Source organism: Carcharhinus amblyrhynchos, chromosome 12, assembly GCF_965287045.1.
Source record: "Carcharhinus amblyrhynchos chromosome 12, sCarAmb.v2.hapA, whole genome shotgun sequence".
NCBI lineage: Eukaryota > Metazoa > Chordata > Chondrichthyes > Carcharhiniformes > Carcharhinidae > Carcharhinus > Carcharhinus amblyrhynchos.
The window spans coordinates 71951606-71974585 of NC_137335.1; the positions used below are offsets into that span (position 1 = coordinate 71951606).

The 22980-nt window shown below is 41.2% G+C and overlaps 2 protein-coding genes across 2 annotated transcripts in view; both read left to right on the top strand.

Annotated features, from left to right (window-relative positions):
- The window catches only part of mocs3 (molybdenum cofactor synthesis 3), a 46686-nt gene extending 44012 nt beyond the window's left edge, over window positions 1-2674 (top strand). The window contains exon 13 of the mRNA XM_080200693.1: window positions 329-2674. Within this exon, the coding sequence (XP_080056819.1) occupies window positions 329-486 (158 nt within the window). The 3' untranslated portion in view covers window positions 487-2674. The remainder of the gene's footprint in view (window positions 1-328) is intronic.
- An 8403-nt stretch (window positions 2675-11077) lies between these two features.
- prkd3 (protein kinase D3) overlaps window positions 11078-22980 on the top strand; it is a 345856-nt gene continuing 333953 nt past the window's right edge. The window contains exons 1-3 of the mRNA XM_080200692.1: window positions 11078-11133; window positions 13161-13310; window positions 14705-15314. Coding sequence (XP_080056818.1) covers window positions 15012-15314 — 303 coding nt within the window. The 5' untranslated portion in view covers window positions 11078-11133; window positions 13161-13310; window positions 14705-15011. The remainder of the gene's footprint in view (window positions 11134-13160; window positions 13311-14704; window positions 15315-22980) is intronic.

Genomic DNA, 22980 nt, shown 5'->3' on the forward strand with positions numbered 1-22980 from the left:
TCTCCCAAGGAACCCAGGAAGCAAAAGAAAGTCTGGTCTTACTAACAAATAATAATCTACATTTGTTCTTTTCATTGCTTTTCCTCACAACACTTTATGGAATACTACATACATTTTATCAGCAAATTGTTGACTTTTATCATCAAAAGAAAGGGCTGTGATTCCTTGCAAATGTTGCACTTTGTGTAACAAAGGCTTTGCTATTAGCCCTGGCAACTAATTATGTGCTGTGTTCAAATGATAAATCCTAAATTTTGAGCTGTCATTGATAACAGTACTCTGATAACAACAGGTGAAATGACCTAATTCTTTTTTTTTAAACTTCCAGTATATGTTATCTGTAAACAAGGAAACGATTCCCAGAAGGCTGTTAAAATCTTGCAGGAGATACTTGACAATGAGCTCTGCTCATTATCAGTGAAGGATATCCAGGGTGGCCTAATGGCCTGGGCTTGTAAGATTGATCCAACCTTCCCACAATATTGATTGCTGGAAACAGGAGGAACGGAAGCAAATCATTTAACACCATTCCTTAAAAAAAAGCTGAAAATGTATTAATTATTCAATGTACTGTTAATTCTTTGTATGTCAGTGAATGCAAGTGGAAAGTTTTTTTGTCAGTATTGCTCAGTAACTAGAATGGAAACCTCTCGCAGATTGTTTCAATTGATGTGCTAGCCATTTAAGAGAAGAATATGCTAATTTCTGTGTTGAATATATTTAAAACTGGTTAGTAAGGACACAAATATTGTGTCCTTACTAACCAGTTTAAATGTATTCAAATGAAATTAAATGAAATTTTCCATACACTTGTATTTGCTAAATACAAGTGAATGGAAAATTTCACTGATTAAAGTTGATTCATTTTATTAAGTATCTTATGTTACAGACCAAATACTATGCTACTGAATTACTAATAGTGGAATATTTAGGTGCAATTGATATGGCATCACGACTAAATGAAGCAAATGACCCATGCAGAATTCTGGCAATAGATGTTTGTTGTAATTTGCTGCCAGGTGAACTTTGTATATTTTAACAATTGTGATATTGGTACAAGAATGGGAATTCTTCTGATACCAGGACATTTAATGTAACAATTCATGTTTTCAGTAATGGATTTTTTTTCACTAATTTTCAATATTAAACATGTTTATCTTTATATATAAATGTAAGTGCTGTCTTTAGGTTCACCACAAAAATATTAATTATGATATGGATTCCATTAATGTAGACAATTACACTACATCTGTTTGGTATAATTTCGTCAGTTATCATCTGTGATTCCAAAAAGAACCCAGCCGGACTGGTTGGCTTATTATTTTTAAATATATGCATACAGAATTAATTATATCTCCACCAACGTAACATCACACTTCCAGAGCACTTTCAACTTTTTGTGGTGTGAGATGGGAAGATCTACTGAAAGTTTCAAAAGTACATTATAACTGCTGCCTCATAAGGGAATAACATTTCTGAAACTGACTGGGACTCTCATGGTTCTGTTCCCTGTGATTGACACTCATTGGAAGTATCAGTTGTTCTAATCTTTGTGTAAGATTTATTCAGTGAACAGACCGAATGTAACTGAACATTTGATTCTGCCAGGCCTGCTTGATGTATGCAATGATTTCATAACCTTTATCCTCCAGACCATTGTAAATGAAGTAAAATTTCTGTTTGCATGACAGCATTGTAATCCCTATATTACCTGCATAAGATGTCCATTTTATTTTAGAATTGAAGTCTTTGATTAATCACGTCTTTGGGGATTTTATAATTCTAAAAGTTGACATTGTAGAATAAGCACATAGGAAAAACAGTGCAAAGACAATCCTTCCATAACTGCCTTGCTTTTTAAAATTGCTGCTTTCTAATGGAAAATATATACTGATCCTTCAAACTAATTTTGATTTTTAAATCAACAAGGCTCAAAATAAATCTTCAGGCCTCGTGACAAACTTATTCGTTGCAGCCCTTTTGTAGCACCTGCAAAAGAGCTGCAAGGAACATGTTGGATTCAACACCTGAAGATTTATTTTGAGCCTTGTTGATTTAAATTCAGTCATGGAATTAATTTAAGTTTGGGCCCTCATGACTTTATAAAACAATTCTGTACAATGAACCATCTAATTATAGTTTATGTTATAAGAACATATTTTATGCTGAACAGAATGTTGTATTTGTAAGAAATGGGATTTGAAAGGTTTTTATGGTCTGTTATGGCTTAGTTATAGATTTAAACTACACATGCCTTTCTCTTGCCTTAATTTCTTCCTTGATTTCTGCTGGTCCCAACTCTATGCAGCTGACCCATAAATTCATTTTATTGGTAGCCATGTTACAAAAAAAACTGATATGTGTTGGTCTATAAATGCTTAAAATTGTAATTTTGCCTACTTGTGCCAGAATACTAAAAATTGGGTAAAATAGAATTACAGAAATAATAGGTAGTAAGTGTTTCTCGATATTTGAAAGGTATTATCTCCTTGAAGATTAAAATTTGTTTGAATTTCCTGAATTAGTATTGTGAAATATTGTGGAAATGTATGTTTACTCAGCTATCTTTTTCTTTTTAATGCAAGCCTGTTTTAACTTTTGTTACAATCTGAGTGGAGACCTGTATCTTTGAAATCTGAATTACGCCACAAGATTTCATATTAAAAAACTTTTTACAATACAAGATTTAAACAAAGTACTATTAATGTGATGTTTTGGAAACATTTATATCTCAAACCTGAAAAGCTCAACAGATACTTCATGTTTGGGATTTAATTCCACTAAAGATTTTCTCTATACTTTAGAGGATCTTCAGGATTCTTCCACTTCTTTTTGGAATGAGACTGAGGCATGCCACAGCTGTCAGGAATTCACTCTAACTCTCCAAGATATGAAATTTCATGGGGTTCTTCCACTAACATTCAGTGAGGAAAACCCCTCAACAATTCATAATTGGGCACCCTCCCCCCAACTTTGCATGAACCTCTCTGCATTCTTGTTCAGTGACTCTAAACCAGAAACATCCTGATTCATGATAACCCTCTGCTCCTAGCCCACAACTCCAGCAGATTCTCTCCCTCTCTTTGCCTCCTCAAAACTGCTCACTATTCAGAGTTCAACCACCTCTTTCCAGAGAAATCAACCAGATAACGTCCAAAACCAAAACAAAACCTCCCTGCAAGCTTGTCCCAGGGTAATATGGAATACCTGGGATGTCCCAGAAAGAGATTTAATCCACAGGATTCATTTTGTTCTGGGGTCCTCCATGAATATTTTAAGCTTCTTGTTGAGACAGTGTAGACTTTATACGTCTAACAAGAAGCTATAAGACGTAGTCCATTGTTTAGTTTGCAATATGTTCCACTATGACCTTGTAAAATAAATGTAGCTCACCCTTGAACAAAAAACGAACAAAGAACAACCCAGCACGAGAAACAGGCCCAACGAGCCTGTGCCGCCATCTTAACAAAGCATTTTCCTACACCTACCTTGCCCCGTGTGTATGCTAATGGTACCCCTATTGTAACCAGATTCAGGGGAGAATAGTGTAGGGTCAATTTGGTACACCAGTCAGCCTAAAAGCACATCTTTGGGGTGTGGGAGGAAACCGGAGCACCCGGAGGAAACCCACGCAACCACAGGGAGAATGCGCAAACTCCCGGAGACACTGGCCCAAATCCATGTATCTGCACAGCTAGCAGTGATAGTCACTGAGCTGTTGTGGTGCCCATCTGCTGGTCCAGGTTTAAGCACACAACACAACGCGAAGTACTAGGCCACTCTCGAAACATCCAAGAGCAGCCCACGCACGACCCACCGTGTGCATGCCCCTCGTTTGACAACAAGGTGGACCGACACACCTACGGATTAAAAGAGACAAAACATTAACATGTAGTATTACATTTCCAGTATCGTCCCGAGGCTCTGACCCTTTTTAAAACCGTCGCCTATAACCCTCCATCCCTGTGTCACTCATGTGCCTATCTAAGTAAACCTTAAACAAGTCCAGCGTGCCTGCCTCAACTACCTTACTTGGTAGCGCATTCCATACCCCCATGACCCTCTGTGTGAAAAACTCCCTCCAGTATCCATATTATACTTCTCCCCCCTCACCCTTAGCTTGTGACCCCTTGTGATATTTGTCTCCAATCTAGGAAAAAGCCTGCCACTGTTGACTCTATCTATACCTTTCATTATTTTATACATCTCTATCAGATTCCCCCTTAATCTCCGTCTTTCTAAGGAGAAAAGCCCCAGTTTACCCAATCTTTCCTCATATCCCAGTCCTTCCATACTAGGCAGCATCCTGGTAAACCTCCTCTGCACTTTCTCCAGGGTCTCCACATCCTTCCGGTAGTAAGGTGACCAGAACTGGACGCAGTACTCCAAATGCGGCCTAACCAACGTTCTGTACAACTGAAGCATTAGACGCCAGCTCTTATACTCTATACCCCTTCCTATAAAGGCTAGCATTCCATAAGCTTTCTTTGCAACCTTCTCCACCTGGGTTGCCACCTTCAGAGACTTGTGCACTTGCACTCCCAAGTCCCTCTGCATTTCTATACTCTTAATTGGTCTACCTTTTTATCATGTAACTCCTCCCTGCATTATTCCTTCCAAAATGCATCACCTCGCATTTGTCAGGATTAAATGCCATCTGCCATCTATCTGCCCAGCATGCTATCCTATTTATATCCTGCTGTGTCACCTGACAATCTTCCTCACTATCCGCCAATCCTGCCATCTTGGTGTCATCTGCAAATTTGCTGATCACAATAACTTTTTTTTGAATAAATTTGAATTGACAATAACTTTTTTTAGGTGTGTTTCCCAGCTGCCCAAACCAAATGTTTTAATTTATCTTGCAATTAAAAAAATTAGTTCTCAGCCTAAAAGTTGCATCCCGGAAAAAATGAATCTTAACAGATATTGGAACATTTTTAAAAACTTATTTTTGTGTAATTGATTATGACCCATAGCTGCATAGATTTCTCATTATTACCAACTCCTTTGGCAAATCTATGGTGCATGGGATTGAAAATTGCTCAGGGACATGCTTCTTCATTTCCAGCTTCCTGCCATGACCTCTGCTCTCCATTTCCCAGACTCAGTGTTATTCAGTGCGCCTGCCTATCATTTGGCATGTTAAGACAATGTGCGAATGAAGAAAATGTGTACTTCCCTCAATTTGTGATGTTTAAATGCATGACAGAACTTTGTATCCAGTATTTTAATACTGGTAGAGAAGTCACAAAATTGTTTTATTAAGGGTCTATGCAAAATATGCAACATTTTAAAAAATGTTCCAATATCTGTTAAGATTCATTTTATCCCTACTTTCTACTCCCTGTTAGTTAACCAATCCCTCTATCCAAGCTAATATGTTACCCCCTCCACCACTTGTGGAATGGCTTTTAGAAATCCAAATAGACCATTTGGAGATAACTTTCAGCTGGTGTTATTCCACTGTGTCTGCTGCCCATGTACTTATAGGTGGTGTCGATTGCAGGTTTGGAAGGTATTATCAAAGGAAGTTTGGCAGGTTGCTGCAGTGCATGTTGTAGATGCTACATACTGCTGAAATTGTGCACGTGGTGCTGGAAGCAAAATAAAGGTAATGGATGGGGTGCCAATCAAATGGGCTGCTTTGTCCTGAATGCAGTAAGAAGTCTCACAACACCAGGTTAAAGTCCAACAGGTTTATTTGGTAGCAAACACCACTAGTTTTCGGAGTGCTGCTTCCACGCACCTGACGAAGGAGCAGCACTCCGAAAGCAAGTGGTGTTTGCTACCAAATAAACCTGTTGGACTTTAACCTGGTGTTGTGAGACTTCTTACTGTGTTTACCCCAGTCCGATGCTGGCATCTCCACATGTCCTGAATGCTGTCAGGCTGCTAGCGTTTGTTGCAGCTGCATTCATCCAGGCAATTGGAGCGTATTCCATTACACATCTGACTTGTGCCTTGTAAAATGACAAGCTTTGGAGAATCAAGAGGAGAGTTATCTCAGAACTTGCAAAACTCTACAGCACAGAAGGATCCAAATGTCCTGGCACATGAATCACAAAGAAATCAGTCTCTGATCCGCTCTTCTAGCCACAGCATTTATGTGGCTGGTCCTGTTTAATTTCTGGTCAATAGAAACTCCCAGGATGTTGATGGTGGGGGATGCAGTAATGATAGCACCATTAAATGTCATGGGAAGATGGTCATTGTCTGGTACAGATCTGACATATCAGATAACTGGCAAAACTGAATGCTGCCAAAGGCTTGCTGCATGCAGGCACAAATGCTTCTGTATCCAAGAAGCCACGAATATCATTGAACATGCCAATCGTCAGCAACATCCTCACTTCTGACCTTACGATGGAAGGAACATCATTGATGAAGCAACTGAGAATGGTTGGGCTTCAAAGGAATGCAAGCAAAATGAAATCCAGTTAATCTGTTTTTATGGTGGTGGCAAATGGGAGAAAGTATAGCTAGGACACTAAGACTGCCTCCTTTTTGAAAAATGTTATTGGAATGAAAATACTTGCGTCAGTTAACTGGTTGGCTTAATGAATCATCCAAAGAATTGTGCTGTTTTAGTGATACATTCTTAGTCTGGGAAACAGCTTTAATATGGCTTTAATCATTTTTATTCCTGGAGAGCATTTCCACGGTTTCAAATTAATCGCTTGAGGCTTTGTTAAGTATGCCTGAGTATGATAAAGTCTACAATATTTACATCTGTTTTGTAATATTGAGTTTTAATATTACTAATTTATATAGCATTGCTATATTAGGTTGAGGGGTTTACTTTTATAACAATAGACCTATTAATTTAATATTTCAGATCAAACATCCCAAAACATTCATATCCGACAAATTACTTTAAAATGCTGGAAATACTCAGCAGATCTGATAGCATCTTTAGAGAGAGAAACAGAGTTAATACTACAGGTCAGAATCCTTTCATGAGAACTAGGACACATTAGAAATGCAATAGATTTTGAGCATTTGAAAAGAGGGGGTGAAGTAGAACAATAAAAGGAAGGGTGTGTGATAAGATGGTGAGCACGTGAAATTAAATGACAGAAGGTTCATGGAAGGGGGTGGGAATGGGACCAATAAAGAAATACAAGATGTATTTCAGATAAGGGGTTCTGAAAGGCAAGATCCTGAATAGCTGCCATCCGAAATTAACTAAAGGAAGTAAGAGAGAAATAAGTCATAAAAGAAACAAACTAGCAAAGAAATGCAAAACAAAATGGGGCAGAGATAGAATCCCTACAGTGCTGAAGGAAGCATTCGGCTCATCGAGTCTGCACCAACCACAATCCCACCAAATTGTTGAATTCAATATTGCATTCAGAAGTTGTAGAATGCCTACTTTAAAGATGAGGTGGTGAACCTTGAGTTTCGTTGGAACGCTGCCACAGACCAAAGTCTGAAGCACAAGAACGAGAAGTTAGAGGATCAAAGGAAATGGATTAGGGCATTAGACAGGAGTTGGTTGCAGAATTAGGCTGAGGTAAGTCCATGAAGAAGAATAAGCATTTTGAATTTTCTGCTTTGGGGAACAGGCAATGCTGATTGGTGAGTGAGATTGAGTGCAAGCTAAAATTTTGGAATTGGCTTTTCATGAATTTGAATTTCTGTAGGGTGGAGCTTTAGATGACAGGGAGGGGGGGCTTCAAAGAAGTGGAGTCAGGACAAATTTAATTTGCAGTGGGGTGAGATACAGATAGAGATTGTTAATGGTGTGGAGCTGGAAGTAGGAGATCTTGGTGATGGTTGAAACAGATATCTAGTTCATCCAGTGCAAGCAGTAAAGGAATAAAATGGAATCAGCCCAGGGGAAAGAGTTTTGGTGGGACTGAACAAGATACAACAACACTGTTCAATTGGAGAAAAATATTTATGACTTTATGTCATATAAACAATATGGATGATAATGAAGTTTAAACTGGTGAAGAGATAAAACTGGCTACTGTCACCACACATATTGAAATAGACCTCATGCCCACAAACAGAAAAGGTAATCATGAATTATTAATGCATTGTGTTGGTATAATTGACAGCAGTTGAACAAAGGAAGATCCAACCATCTTTATTTGTACCCTTTAATATCCTATTTGCTTTCCAGCAACGCATCAGAGGCAGAACTCCATAAGGTAGATTTTGTGTCTGCAAAAGCATGAGAAAAATCACATCAGCAGATAAAGCCCGATGTGGTGAGTCAGAACGAAATGGAAAACCCAGTGACTTTGTAGTAAGGTTCCTAATTCTGTTTGGATGCATTACTGGAGGTTACATCGGATGAACTTCAACATTTGACTCCACCTGCCCCCCCCCACAAACCTCCCTACACGTCAAACATTATTTTTGCATCCCTAATATTTAAGCTAATAAACATCCATTCAAAAGATGATTAAAAACATATTTTTGAATGACCCAATGATTTTTTTCTCCTGGTTTGCTTGTTGCTTGTTCAGATTAGTCTTTAATTCTTGGGGTTTGCAAACATTGCTTAATATTAGGTACACATGTGCAACACCTGTGGGCATTTGCTGTAAAATCATGCTTGTGACAAGTTGCAATTGTATTCATACAAATCTGTGTATACACAGTTGTTTAAGTTTTTCTGAAAATAAATAAAAATTTGCTGCTTGCTTACTGAAAACGCTTTGACTTACAGAGCGCTGTAGAAGTCACAGTGTCGATGGAAATGGCTCCTTTAAAACTAGCTGATGTTAAGCATGCACATAGAAGAGATTGTGCCGTTAAAAAGGTACATAAATGTTGAATGGACATACAGCAGAGTTACCTCCCAATGTGGTCTGTGATAATTTTCCAGCACTCTTTGAAAGATCACGATCGGAGAAGATAAAGTTTAACTGGAGTGCTGTCAATGGATCGGTTGATGCAAAAACAGATCTACCAAACCTTCTAGATAAATACAAAAGTGTTTTCAAAGAGACACTTAAATCAATGAAGGGAATTCAAGTGAAAGCCTGATAGTCAACCAAAACGTGTTAAAGCAAGAGTGGTGCCATATGCAATTCATCCCAGAGTCAAAGTACAACTTATTAACACTGGTGTGTTAGAGTTGGTTACAATGAGTGATTGGGCTATTCTCATAGTACTTGTTATGAAACCATATGGTTCAGATTGTTTTAAAATCATCACAAATACAATCATAAATCCACTGTTGTGTGCTGATCAACATCCACTTCCTTTGTTTGCTGGGTTATCAGGTGGACAGAAATTCAGCAAGATTGATCTTTCACAAGCGTACTTACAGATTAATATAGCTACTGAATCATGACCATTGCTTACCATTGTTACTTATGAAGGTCTTTTTCATTATAGAAGATTGACTTTTGGAATAACATCTGTACCAGTCCTATTCCAAAGACTGATGGATCAGATTTTAAGTGTTCTCTCTGGTGTCCAATATCACCTGGATGATATTCTAATTACAGAGTCCAGTGAACAGGAGCACTTGAATAATTTAGAAGCAACATCGGAATGTCTTCAATTGCATGGTCTACATATCAAGAAAGTGTGACTTCTTCCAGATGTTAGTCTAGTATTTCGGTCACATTATTGACAGTAAAGGCATACATAAAACACCTAAAAAGATGGATGTTATGTTTGAATCTTCATATCCAATGACTATGACACAGTTGAGGTCCTTTCAGGGATTAATAATTATTTTGTTCCTAATTTAGCTACATTATTGAAGCCATTACACAATTCATTGGGGTTGGACAACTAGAATGTGGGAAAGCATACAAGGATGTCAAAATGCTTTGTATTGGCTGTTTAATCTGAAACTACCATTGCTGCTTGCTTGTGACAGTTCACCTCAAAGTAAGAAAGTTTATTTATTAGTTAAAATAGGCTTACATTAACACTGCAAAGAAGTTACTGTGAAAATCCCCTAGTCCCCACACTTCAGCACATATTAGGGTACACTGAGGGAGAATTTAGCATAGCCAGTGCACCTAACCTGCACATCTTTGGACTGTGGGAGGAAACCAGAGCACCTGGAGGCAACCCATGCAGACACAGGGAGAACATGCAGACTCCATACAGACGGGGACCCAAGCTGGGAATTGAACCTGGGTCCCTGGCGTTGTGAAGTAGCAGTGCTTACCACTGTGCTGAAGTTGTGAGGAATGTTACTTGCCACTAAATGCTCGCCTACTGGCAATCAGGGAAGGGGAGATAGGGCTACAATCGGATCAGCCATTGTCTAATTGAATGGTGGAATAGGCTGGAGGGGCCAAATGGTCTATCCCTGCTGGTATTTTTTGTGTTCTTGTGTTTCACCTGCCCAGATTCATTCCCTAAAATTAAGTCCAGGACTGATTTCCAAAAATAAACTTCGCAGACCAGTCAGGCAACACACTGATGCAATTGAAAACAGAAAATGCTGCAAGTTCTGAGCAATTCAGGAAGCATTTGTGGAGGGAGAAAAAGAGTCAGGGAAAAAAAAAACCTCGGGTCGAATACGTGTTTTTCAGCACAGACCACTAAGGCAGACTTTTTCCATAAAATGATAGTCACCTGAATATGTCAGGGTTAGGAAAGGTCGAGTTACTGTGCTCCTGCTGCAGCAAAGGGAGCTCTCGCTCGGAATTGTGAATGGGCGGCTGGCAGCGCTTGCTGGACGTTTCCATGGAAACAGCCCCGCTCCTCCACCCAGCTCGGCGGCCATGAGCTTTCTTTTTCTCATGCGTCGAGCGGATACAATATGTCCTTCACCTCCGACCTCCCACCCTCCCAGTCCGTGTAGAAATACCGTTGCTGCTGCAAAGCTCCTGAGGCAAATTCCCAGGCCCGGTCTTCCCTCTCTCTGCTGAACCGTTAGAAACCGCCCCGCCCCCTTTCGGCCATAACGGCCGAGGGGTTGTGTGTTACTGGGCATGTGCAGTGGAGCGGCATACCGAGCACGCCGGGAGTTGTAGTTTTCTGATGATGTCATTTCCCATTGCTGGCGGGGGAGTGCCTCACCCTGCGGACTACAACTCCCGGAATGCCATGCGACCCCCCCCCTCCCTGCAGATACGCAGTTGAGGGACATGAAGCATCCATGTAGTGGACGGCGCAAAGAAAACTTGGGTAACTCGGCGGAAAAGAGTGAGTGTTGCCAAATCAGAAACCAGTTGCTGCGGTTTAAAGTAAATAGGGATAAACCTTTGATGCTAGGGAGAGAAAACGCATCAGGCAAATCGTGTAGTGTTGGTAATGCTGCTCACTGATGGGTAAAGTTCTGGTGTGAAGATAATTGGATCCAGTTTTTCTTCATAGGTGCTGCCGATGTTGGCTGTGCATGCCTAACTTTTTTTAAAATATAAATGTCACGGTTGCGAAATGCGCTACCTCACGCTCCTGACTTTCATACAGATGAATTTATTTTGTATGTGACTGGGTGAGCTACGACGCGGATGTTTTAACCAATGTCAAGTCTGTGGCAACGTTTTCCTTCCTTAATTCAGTGACATGTTTGGAAAGGTGCAGCGTGTAGAGAGCCCCTGGCTGGTGAGCATCTTCAGCACATCTTTCTGCAGCTTGCACTTTTAAGGGATAACACTGGCGATTGAATATCAAGAGAGGGAATACCCCTTCTCCTCTTAAAACACCCAATACTCGCATAACTCCATTTGATATGAAAGAGTTCACGAAACTTTTCCCTTCTTTGGACAAAATTAAATGCCACTCGAAATCCTGGCTAGATTTGCTCTTTCTAGTGGCGTGACGAGATTGACCGATATGGGAAATCCCCATGGAATAACGGAATCCTCCCATTGGTAAATAATTGGAAGTGAGCGTCTCTGGTTGCTTTTAGCTCCATTTTAAAGATAATTAATTTTAGAGTACTTTATGACCACTGCGTGTTCAAATGAAATTTGATCGCATATTCTTTTTCGCTTCCAACATTTCCTAAAGCTTTGCACGTGCAAGTTTATTAATCATGTCGTAAGAAAATACAACTTCTCGTACATACAGACTATGCAACTTCCATCTGTAACTGTATTCGCCAATAATAAAATGTGTTTATGAATAACGTAGCCATATAATTCAACATCATTATACACTTGAAAGTAAAATCTAAAAAAATGCCTTAATATGAATACTACAGCAAATAAAAGCCATATTATTCTTAGCCCCGTTGTGGTACCGCCCCTTTAGTAAATATGCAGATCTGGGGTGTCAACTTTTATCTTTCAAGTGCAGTTGTATGCTCCTTGACTCTTTAATGTTTAAATTGACGGAGGACATTAGATCTGTAGACTAGATTAAATTGATTCTGATTCAAACTAAAAAACTAACTTTTGAGATACAGGAGTATGTATGTATCGCAGTCACCAAGCTCGCAACGTCCTTGCAGATGTCAGTACAGCTGTGCATTATTGTCAGTGATTTAATATTTTGATTAACCTTACTGTACCATAAACTACTTAAAGGTAGAGGGTTAATGGGATATTTTCATCCTAATATTTAAATTTTCTTCCTAATGTTATTGCTGTTTGGCTCTAACTATTGACAGTATAGCCCTGTAAACTGCAGAAATCCGAAAGAGGTTCTGAGTAGGGATCTACGCAAATGCTCAGCCATTTCTTTCCACACGCGATGGCTGACCTATACATTTCTTGTATTTTCTAATTGTTTCAGCATTTGAAGCTCTTACCATATCAATAAAGGACATCCCTGAACACCAGCAGCTGAAAATGTGCTTGCGTTTTAGCAATCTTGAAAATAACCCTCAAGAAAAGTAAGAGATGAATGTTCCCAAAGTTGCAGTATTAAGTAGGAGTATCACTAGTGAGAATTGATAATCTGAAAATCTATCACAATTGAAGTAGGCGATTTACTGTTTAGATAGCATCAGTAAGTTAAGCTTTCTTGATCAGAATATATTTGTACGGTTCTGAAACACCCATGTGAATTAAACACACTAGGATGATAAGAATTTACATCAACCATAAATGATGCATTTACGTATTTTATTCATTTCGCGCGTTTATATAAAGTGGTGCACATTGGTGCGAAACAGCAGTCCAACTCGGGATTTAGAACAAAACCAAATGCATTAAAAGTCCTCTTCCCTCCACCCTCCTTCAAGAGACTTGTCTCACAGTGCTTCATTTATTTGTAAATTGCAGTTTAACGCCCAGTCAGCGCGAAGAAGCTGTTCTTGTTGCCTCTTGGCGCCGATCACATTGCAAGATAGCAGGGACCTGCCAAGTGAGCATCACACAGACAGCGACTGTTCTCTGATGAGACCAAATTAGTTTTGAGAACTGGCCCAACCAGTAAGTTCATTCGTGACTTGTGCAGTAATTTTGATGTCCTTCCTCGCCATCACTGCTGATGAGAGGCAAATTGATCGTTCTGCTATAATGAATGTGTGACATTTGTACCACAGCTGTCACATTTCACGTGTGGTTTATGGAAGGAATGTATAGTTAAGCATTGTACAATAACAATACTAGCCTGTAAGTTTTGTGTACGTTGCAAACATTAATTTCTTGAAGTGTATTTTATTACATCAACACTAAAGCAGTTAGTAATTTAGATTCAGCTTTGTAGAATCGTAGGAAATATATCTCCGATAAGAGCAATTGGCTACATTGCAGCTGTGTTGGCATTAGCTATTAAACTGAAACTATCCAGTCGGATCTCCTTGTTCCTATTTCATATCCTCTTCAAGTAATTACAATGCTCCATGGAAAGATCCAATACTTTTTACACAAGTGCACTTTTTAAGCATATGGCCTTACCTTGTACACGTCTTCAGATTGTGTGGTAACTGCGCCGCTTGTGGTAACTGTTAATACTGAAGGCATGTGTCAGGGAACATCCAGCTTATGAACTTCTAAATGCACAATGTATTTTGTGGTTGAAGGCTTGTTTGGCAGTAGAATCACTTCAAAGGCGCTTTGCAAATCATGTGATCCAAGGAGGTCCACCGATGGCAAATTGAGGTGCGAACTGGGGATCGCACCATCGCATGCCGGATGAACGTTTGGTAACCCGTTGTCAGTCAGAATACAGGTTAAAAGCTCCAGCACATTATACAGCGGATGTAGTAACCTCCGCTTGCCTATCAGTAACGCTGTTATGGATCTTCAGTCGAAAGCAGCTGTTTTTGTGTCAGGCGCAGCGGGGACCCCTGTGCTTTGGTAACTTATTATTTTCCCGGTGATGGTGTCTATTTGTCATCCTTTTGACAGTCTGATTCCAGAAACGAATTATAAGGAAGCACAGAAAACGTTAAAAATAAAGAATGATACGAGTGTGTTGATGTGAATGGAGATGAACGGATATTAGAGATTTCGGAGACCATCCGGTGCATTCGCCTAATACAGTTTGTCTCTCCACCTCCCATCTTTATCACTATAGCTATCTGTTTACCGGGAAATGAAAATAGAGAGCTCTGTCACAATGGAAAAGTAAGAGGGGGCTGTAGCTGCTCAGTTGTTTTAAAGTTACTGGTTTTGCGCTTTAAACTCGTCCTCTCTTGTGTGAGCAACATGCCCATCAAGCATTGAAAAATCATCCCCCTCCACCCCGGATGATTGCATACGCCCTAAATATTTGCACATCCTCGGGGCGGAGGGGTGGGGGGTTGTTGATATTAATGTGCACGTTGGCAATAAAATAAAACATCATCTTTTCATCCAGCCACCCCCCTCCTCTTTTGCAGAGTATTTCCGGTGACGGATTGAGCGTCTGGCGACGGCGGATTGAAACTACAGAAGCAGAGAGAGAGAGGGCGAGAGGAGAAAAGCAGCGAGGGGGGAAAATGAGTGGGACTTCAACAGGCTGCTGCTGAATAAAGTTATCAGCAAATGCCAGCTCGCTAGTCTGGACATTCTTTGGTTGCTGTCTTGATAGATCGACGACAGGGTGGGTTTTTATTTTGGACTATTGGTTTTTTTTTGGTTTGCATTTGTTTTTGGCTTTGGAAGGCTGGAAGTTTCCAAGTTGAGATTTATCGCCCGGGGAGCCAGATGTCAGCCAACAGCAGCAACTCGTCTCCTCCCGTGTCGCAGAGATTGTTGCCGCCGGTGTTGCCGCTGCCCGCCTCATCGCCGACCCCATCGCTGTCCCCGCCGGCCACCGCCAGCGGGCTCTCTGGTCGCCTTTCCAACGGCAGCCTCAGCGCCCCGAGTCCCACCAACTCCCGGGGATCCTTCAACGGCGTCTCCTTCCTCCTGCAGATCGGCCTCACTCGGGAACCGGTTACCATCGAGGCACAGGACATCTCCCTCTCCGCCGTCAAAGACCTCGTCTGCTCCATCGTGGACCAAAAGGTACAGTAACTAATTGTTTAAAAGAAAAATAACGGTCCAGACATTTATCTCTTTATCTAGCGCGAAAGTTTTTTTTTGGAAGGGGAGGGCATTCAGAGATCTATCAAATTTGGGGAGGGGGGAATATAAAAATGTGCTGCCAAAGTTACTTAAAAGTTTCAATACTGAACTGCGAAACCTGCTTGAATCATATAGGAACGGCTCGTATATGTAACGGTTCTTTTAGTATGGGAATAACGCGGCAGAAGCGACCTGTCAGAGCACGGTTGTAATGTTCTCTTCAGTAGTTTCCTGATCAGTTAGTTTCACAACAATGTGGCGTGCCCCTCCCCAAAAGAATTGGTAGCAGCGACCTGTGGCACAATAGGTTCATAATGGTTATAGTCAGCCATAGGAGCTGAAATCATGTGGCTTAAATCACCATAACTGATACCTGTCCAGTTCATCTAATGTCAGAGGCAAACTACATTGTTACTTAAGTGTGTTTATGTTTATGACTTGGTTTTTAACCTCGCCAGTTGGTAAACCGTTACAAGTGGTTGGTTACTACGTTTTTTAATGCTAATTTATAAAGAACCTACAATACTCTTGCACTTGGTACGTTTTTTTCATATTTGCATAAAATAGTGCACTAGATATTTTAATGTGGTTTTGAGGACCAAGACAAATATAAACTCTCGTTTCAAACAGCGTGATAGTCTTTACATCTTAGACGACTGAATTCTGTGTAGGCTGGCAACTGCACAACAATCTCTTACAAACTAACTTTTTGCTGGGTCAACTGCTTCAACAAGTATGCATAAAATGCTGGTTATTATGTAATTGATTACAGTGAGTACAGAGAATCCATTGTAGTAATTCTTCGATCATACAGTGGAACAGCAGCCTTGAGAAATTTAAAATAGTCTTTTACTGGAATATTTTAAATTCAGAATATTAATTGTGTTAGTGCAAAATTAAGTAAAGCAGTCTGGTGCTTAAGTCCTTGTTAAGTGCAGTTAAAATATATAATAGCATTATACAGTTGAAAAATCTGCATGTATTCATTTTATAACTATAATTTAAAATATTCCAGAGAAGTATTTTTCTGCATATGAAACATCATTCATTAAAATATGAGTTAACAATTAAAACAATATTCAGCCCCTTGCATTTGGGATTTAGGAGATGCACTTGAGCAGAGAGAATGAGTATTTTTGGTATATTTAATTTTGTCATCAGTGGTCTCTTCAAGTGGCATAAATGCTTAAATTTCATTTCAGTTTGTTGAATGAAAGCTTGGTTTGTTGACTTTTTTTAAAAAAGAAAAGTATATAGTGGTGTACTGTGCTAAAAAGGATGTTTTGTCAGTGGTGGTATGGTTGGAAGTATTTTACACAAATGAATGAAATCAACGGTGGGGGGGGGTGGCATTCTTCTTACTGTAACTTTTATATCTCTATGTAACCTATTCCCTCATGTATGCATCAAGACTCTCCTTAAATACATTGGGGGGAATGTTAAGCTGAACTGTCCACTAATTGGACTGACTGGGTGCAATCCTAGTTTTACGTCACGCAGCAATTTTACTCAAAATATTGATATAAATGTGTGAGGTGTAAATGCTACATTTTGCATGATCTGAGTTTCTTGCTAAATTAGGTAAGGTTAAAATTACCATCAATAAATCTTTCAATCACTCATTGTGGCAGCATTTGTAAAACAATTTCTCCTAAACTAATTATTTGATCTGTTATTAGCTACATCTTATTTATTTTCCTTGTCATGGTTTTTCCCCACAGATGGAAACAATTTCTCCATATTCATCCTATTTAATCCCTTCATAATTTAGTTGATTTCTATTGTGTCACCTTTTTTCTAGCATAGAGCCCAGCCCACTTATTTTCCCAATGGTTGCTGCCTCTCAAATTTGATAAAATCCTCTAAATTCTTGCCTGCACTTTCTCCTGTGCTTCAACATGCTTCCTTTTATAGTACAGTGACCAGACCATCACACACAATTCCCAGCATGATCTAATCAAACTTCTGTATAAAAACTTATCATATTCCCTCTTTTCTGTTCATCAAGAAATGAATGCTTGACCATTCAATTTGTTACTGCTCTTCATGGCTACTTGCAAAGGCACTTATAATGTAATGGGTCGGCCACCTAGTTTGACTGGAACATTTCCAGTACATAGAATGTACAGCATAGAGACAGGCCTTTTGGCCCAAACTGGTCCATGCCAACCAAAAAGCCCACCTAAGCTAACCTAATTTGCCTGCAGTTGAGTACCTGTTGGTGAAAACATAAGAAAAGGTTGTTTATTTTACTAACTTACCATTTGACAAAAATGAAATGTCATACTTCACTTTTTTTTTGAAATAAAGTTTCAGCCTGACTGGAAGTGTAACTTTCCCTACCTTCAGGCATTATTCTCTGTTTCACCTACAGCAAACTCAAAATTAAAAAGTCTGTTATTTCAGTCGATGCAAAAAGGTAGCTTTTAGCACATGCATCTGCACACATATTATTTTAGTTGTGAAATCATTTCTGATATTGTTGAGGGTGGGTTCATCAAATCTTTTCCAGCAGCAGGACCCCAGTGTACAATTAACTCTGCTTACAACTTTTCATGTAAGTAAAAGCTTCCATAAATTCCATAAACTGGTATCCTTTGTCTTACACGTGGCCTGGTAGATGTTACATAAAGCTATGCATAAGGTAAAGGATATCAACTTATTGAATTCAATTTTTCTGTATGTTTGGAATTAACATGCTACTGTAAGCTCCTTGCATCCTAAAATTTGCATCTGAAGAGTAATTCCCTACTTCATTTCTATTTTTCTGATCCACTGTTAATGATGCCATAAGTTTTGTGATAGGGAAATTGTTTTTGATTGACGTTGGTTATTTGAGGAACAAACAAGTCTGCAGGTGTGGTATTCTTGAATTTCCAAAAGGCAGATGGAGTATAACATTAGCAAATGTGAGGTTATCCACTTTGGAAGAAATAATAGTAGGATGGAATATTATTTAAATGGTGAAAAGTTGCAGCATGCTACTGTGCGGAGGAACCTGAGGGTCCATGTGCACGAATTGCAAAAACTCAGTCTGCAGGTGATCAAGAAGGCTAATGTAATGTTGGCCTTTATTGCGATGGGGATAGAATATAAAAGCAGGGAGGTCTTGCTGCAACTGTACAAAGCACTGGTGAGGCCACAACTGTGTGCAATTTTGGTCCCCTTATTTGCGAAAGGATATATTGGCCTTGGAGGGAGTGCAGAGAAGGTTCACCAGTTTGATACAGGAGATGAGGGGGTTAGCTTACGAGGAGAGTTTGAGTAGATTGGGCCTATACTTGTTGGAGTTTAGAAGGCTGAGGGGGGATCTTATAGAGACATATAAAGATAATGAAGGGGCTAGATAAGGTAGAGGTAGAGAGATTCTTTCCATTTAGAAAGGAAACCAGAACCAGAGGGCACAGCCTCAAAATAAGGCGGGGGGGGCGGGGTGGTGTGGGGGCAGTTTAGAACAGAGTTGAGGAGGAATTTCTTCTCTGAGGGTAGTGAATCTCTGGAGTTCCCTGCCCATTGAAGTGGTGGAGGCTACCTCGTTGAATATATTTAAGTCACGGGCAGATAGATTTCTGATAGACAGGGGAATTAAGGGTTATGGGGAGCAGGCGGGAAAGTGGAACTGATCCACTTCAGATCAGCCATGATCTTATTGAATGGCGGGGCAGGCTTGGAGGGCTAGATAGCCTACTCCTGCTCCTATTTCTTATGTCCTTGTGTCCTTATGTTCATTCAGTAAGGTGCCACATCAAAGTTTGCCACAAAAAAAAAGCTCATGGTGTCAGGGTATCATGTTATCATTGAGGATTGGTTTACTAACATGAAGCAGAGAGTATGGTTAAAAGGATAATTTAAATTGGCAAACTGTTATTGTGGACAAACAGAGGGATTGATTCTGGGGCCTATTTACAATCTAAATCAATGATTTGGATGAAGGGACTGAACATACGGTAGCTAAATTTGTTCATGCAAAGATAGGTCAATTTGAAATACAGCATGGTGACGAGTTGCAAAGGCTGGAATTATCTGGTGGGGTAGGGGACCCTGTACAGTGGTGGCGGGCCACCTCTGCCACTGCAAAACATGTAATGAGGGTGCGTGGAAAAAATTCTGCCCAAAATGTATGCAAAAAGTGTATAGATAGCTGAAGTAAGTGGGCAAACATTTGGCAGGTGGAGTATAATGTGGGAAAGTGCAAACTTTTGCATTTTGGCAGTAAGAACTGGATGGTACAGATGGATCTGGCTATCATAAGAACATAAGAAATAGGAGCAGGAGTAGGCCATCTAGCCCTTTGAGCCTGCCCCGCCATTCAATAAGATCATGGCTGATCTGTCGTGGCTCAGTTCCACATTCCCGCCCTCTCCCCATAACCCTTAATCCCCTTGCTTATCAAAAACCCATCAACCCACGTCTTAAAAATATTTAGCGAGGCAGCCTCCACCACTTCAACAGGCAGAGAATTCCAGAGATTCACCACCCTTTGAGTGAAGAAGTTCCTCCTCAACTCCGTTCTAAACCGCCCCCTGTTTATCTTGAGGCTGTGCCCCCTAGTCCTACTGTCCTTCCTGAGCAGGAAGAGTCTCTCCACCTCTATCCTATCCATCCCATTCATCATCTTATATGTCTCAATGAGATCTCCCCTCATTCTTCTAAACTCTAACGGTTCCCTCCTCCAGATCATCTATATAAATGGTAAATAGCTGAGGCCCCAGCACCGACCCCTGGGGCACCCCACTAGTCACCAACCGCCAATCCGAATAGCACCCATTGACCCCCACTCTCTGCCTCCTATTTGACAACCAATCCTCTATCCACACTAACACCCTACCCCCAACTCCATGCCCCCTTACCTTCTGCAATAACCTCTTATGAGGTACCTTGTCAAACGCCTTCTGAAAATCAAGAAAGACCACATCCACCGGCTCTCCTCTATCCACTGCCCTAGACACATCCTCATAGAACTCCAATAAATTTGTCAGATACGACTTCCCCTTAATGAAACCGTGCTGCGTCTGCTCTATCAAGCAATTCCCCTCAAGATGCCTCGCTATTTCCTCCTTAATGACGGATTCTAACATTTTACCTACAACAGATGTTAAATTAACCAGCCTATTATTCCCCACCTTTTGCCTGCCACCCTTCTTAAACAATGGTGTAACATTAGCTGTTTTCCAATCTTCCGGCACTTCCCCAGAATCCAGCGACGTCTGGAAAATAACCACCAAGGCATCCACTATCATCTCCGCCATTTTCAGAACCCTCGGATGCATTCTATCCGGTCCTAGGGACTTGTCCACAATCAGTTTCCCCCCCCCGCCAGTCTATCGAGCACCGCCTCTCTAGTAACAATAATGTCATTCAGGCCCTCCAGTCCTACCACCTTTCCATTGCTAACACCCGGCAAATTATTCCTCCTCCGTGAAGACCGAAACAAAAAAGTTATTCAAGACCTCAGCCATTTCCCCATTCCCTACCACTAAGTCCCCCCTCTCACCCTCTAAGGGTCCAATGTTCACCCTAGCCAGCCTCTTCCTTTTTATATGTTTATAAAAACTCTTGCTATCCTTTTTTATATTAAGCGCTAGCCCAGCTTCATAGTTTCTCCCACCCTTCTTTATCAACTTCTTTGTCAATCTTTGTTGACATTTAAACCTCTCCCAATCCTCTTCTCGCCCACTACTCTTAGCTACTCTAAACGCCTCCGCTTTTAATTTAACACTTTCCTTCACCTCCTTCGTTATCCACGGCTTATTACCTCTCCTCCTATGGTCCTTTTTAACCATTGGAATAAATTCCTGCTGAGCACCAAGAAAGATCTCCTTAAAGATCCTCCACTGCTCCTCAGCAGACCTACCTTCCAACGCGCTCCCCCAGTCAACATTCGCCAATTCTTCTCTCATCCTACCGTACTCCCCTCTGTTCAGACAAAGGACGCGTGTCTGGGAACCCACTTTCTCCTCCTCCATCTGCACCAGAAACTCCACCATACAATGATCACTCTCCCCAAGAGGATCCTTCACCACAAGGCCTCTAATTCTTCCCGCCTCATTACATAACACCAGATCCAAGATAGCTTGCTCCCTTGTCAGCTCCAACACACACTGTTCAAGGAAACTATCCCGGCAGCATTCCAAGAACTCCTCCTCGAGCCCACCGCGTCCAACATGGGTCGACCAATCAATATGTAGATTGAATCCCCCATAACTACGGCCGTTCCATTCCTGCACGCCGCACTTATTTGCGCATTAACAGCCCGCCCCACCCCCAGATCATTATTCAGGGGCCTATAGACGACACCCACCAGCGTCTTCCTCCCTTTGCTGTTCCTAATCTCCACCCACAACAATTCCACTTTCTGCTCATTGGTTCCTATATCATCCCTTGCTACCACCCCGATGCTATCCTTAATCAGCAGGGCTACGCCCCCCCCCCCCCCCTTTCCTCCTGCCTATCCTTCCTAAACACTTGATACCCCTGGACATTCAGCTCCCAGTCCCTGTCACCTTGCAGCCATGTCTCTGTAATGGCCACCAGATCATATCCATTTGGGCTGATCTGCGCCACCAGCTGATCCACTTTATTCTGAATGCATGAAGCATTCAGATAAAGTGCCTTCATCCCAGCCTTCACCCGGACCCTATTTGCCAGAACGCCACCAACCATACTCACGCCCCCTACTCCCTTTATTATTGGGACATCCTCGGCCTCTTCCCTTACCCGTACCCTCTCCTTAACTTTAGCCCCCGTAATGTCACCTACCCTCGCGCACCCTCGCGCACCCCCCCCCCCCCCCCCCCCCCCCCCCCCCCAAATTAGTTTCAAGCCCTGTCTACAGTCCTATTCGCCAGGACTCTGGTCCCAGCACGGTTCAGACCAACCCCATCCCACCCGAACAGGTCCCACCTACCCCAGTACTGATGCCAATGCCCCATACATTCAAACCCATTCCTCCCACACCAATCCCTGAGCCACCCATTCACTTCCTTAATCTTATCAACCTCACGCACTCGGTTCAGGCAGTAGCCCAGAGATAACCACCTTGTCGGTTCTACTTTTTAATTCCATTCCCAGCTTTTCATACTCCCTCCCCAGATCCTCAGCTTGCATTTTGCCTACGTTGTTGGCACCCACATGTGCCACAACGACCAGATTCTCACCCTCCCATTCCAGGTTCCTCTGCAGCCCAGATGCGACATCCCGGACCCGAGCACCAGGCAGACAACATACCCTTCTGTGCACTTTGTCATTGTGACAAAGGACAGTGTCAATACCAGATGCATGATCCACAAAAATTGGTATGCAGGTGCAGCAAGTGATTAGGAAGGCAAATGGAATATTGGCATTTATCCCAAAGTGGTTGGAATATGAAAATATTGCTCAGCTGTACAAGGACTTGTTGAGACCACAACTGGAGTGGTATGCACAGTTTTTATCTCCTTGAGAAAATATATTATTGCATTAAAAGCACTTCAGAAAAGGTTCACTTGTTTAATTTCTGGGTTGAAGGATTATCTTATGAGGGCAGGTTGAACCTACATCTGCTGGAGTTTAGAAGGATGAGAGGTGACCTTACTGAAGTGTATAAGATCCTGAAGGAGCTTGACAT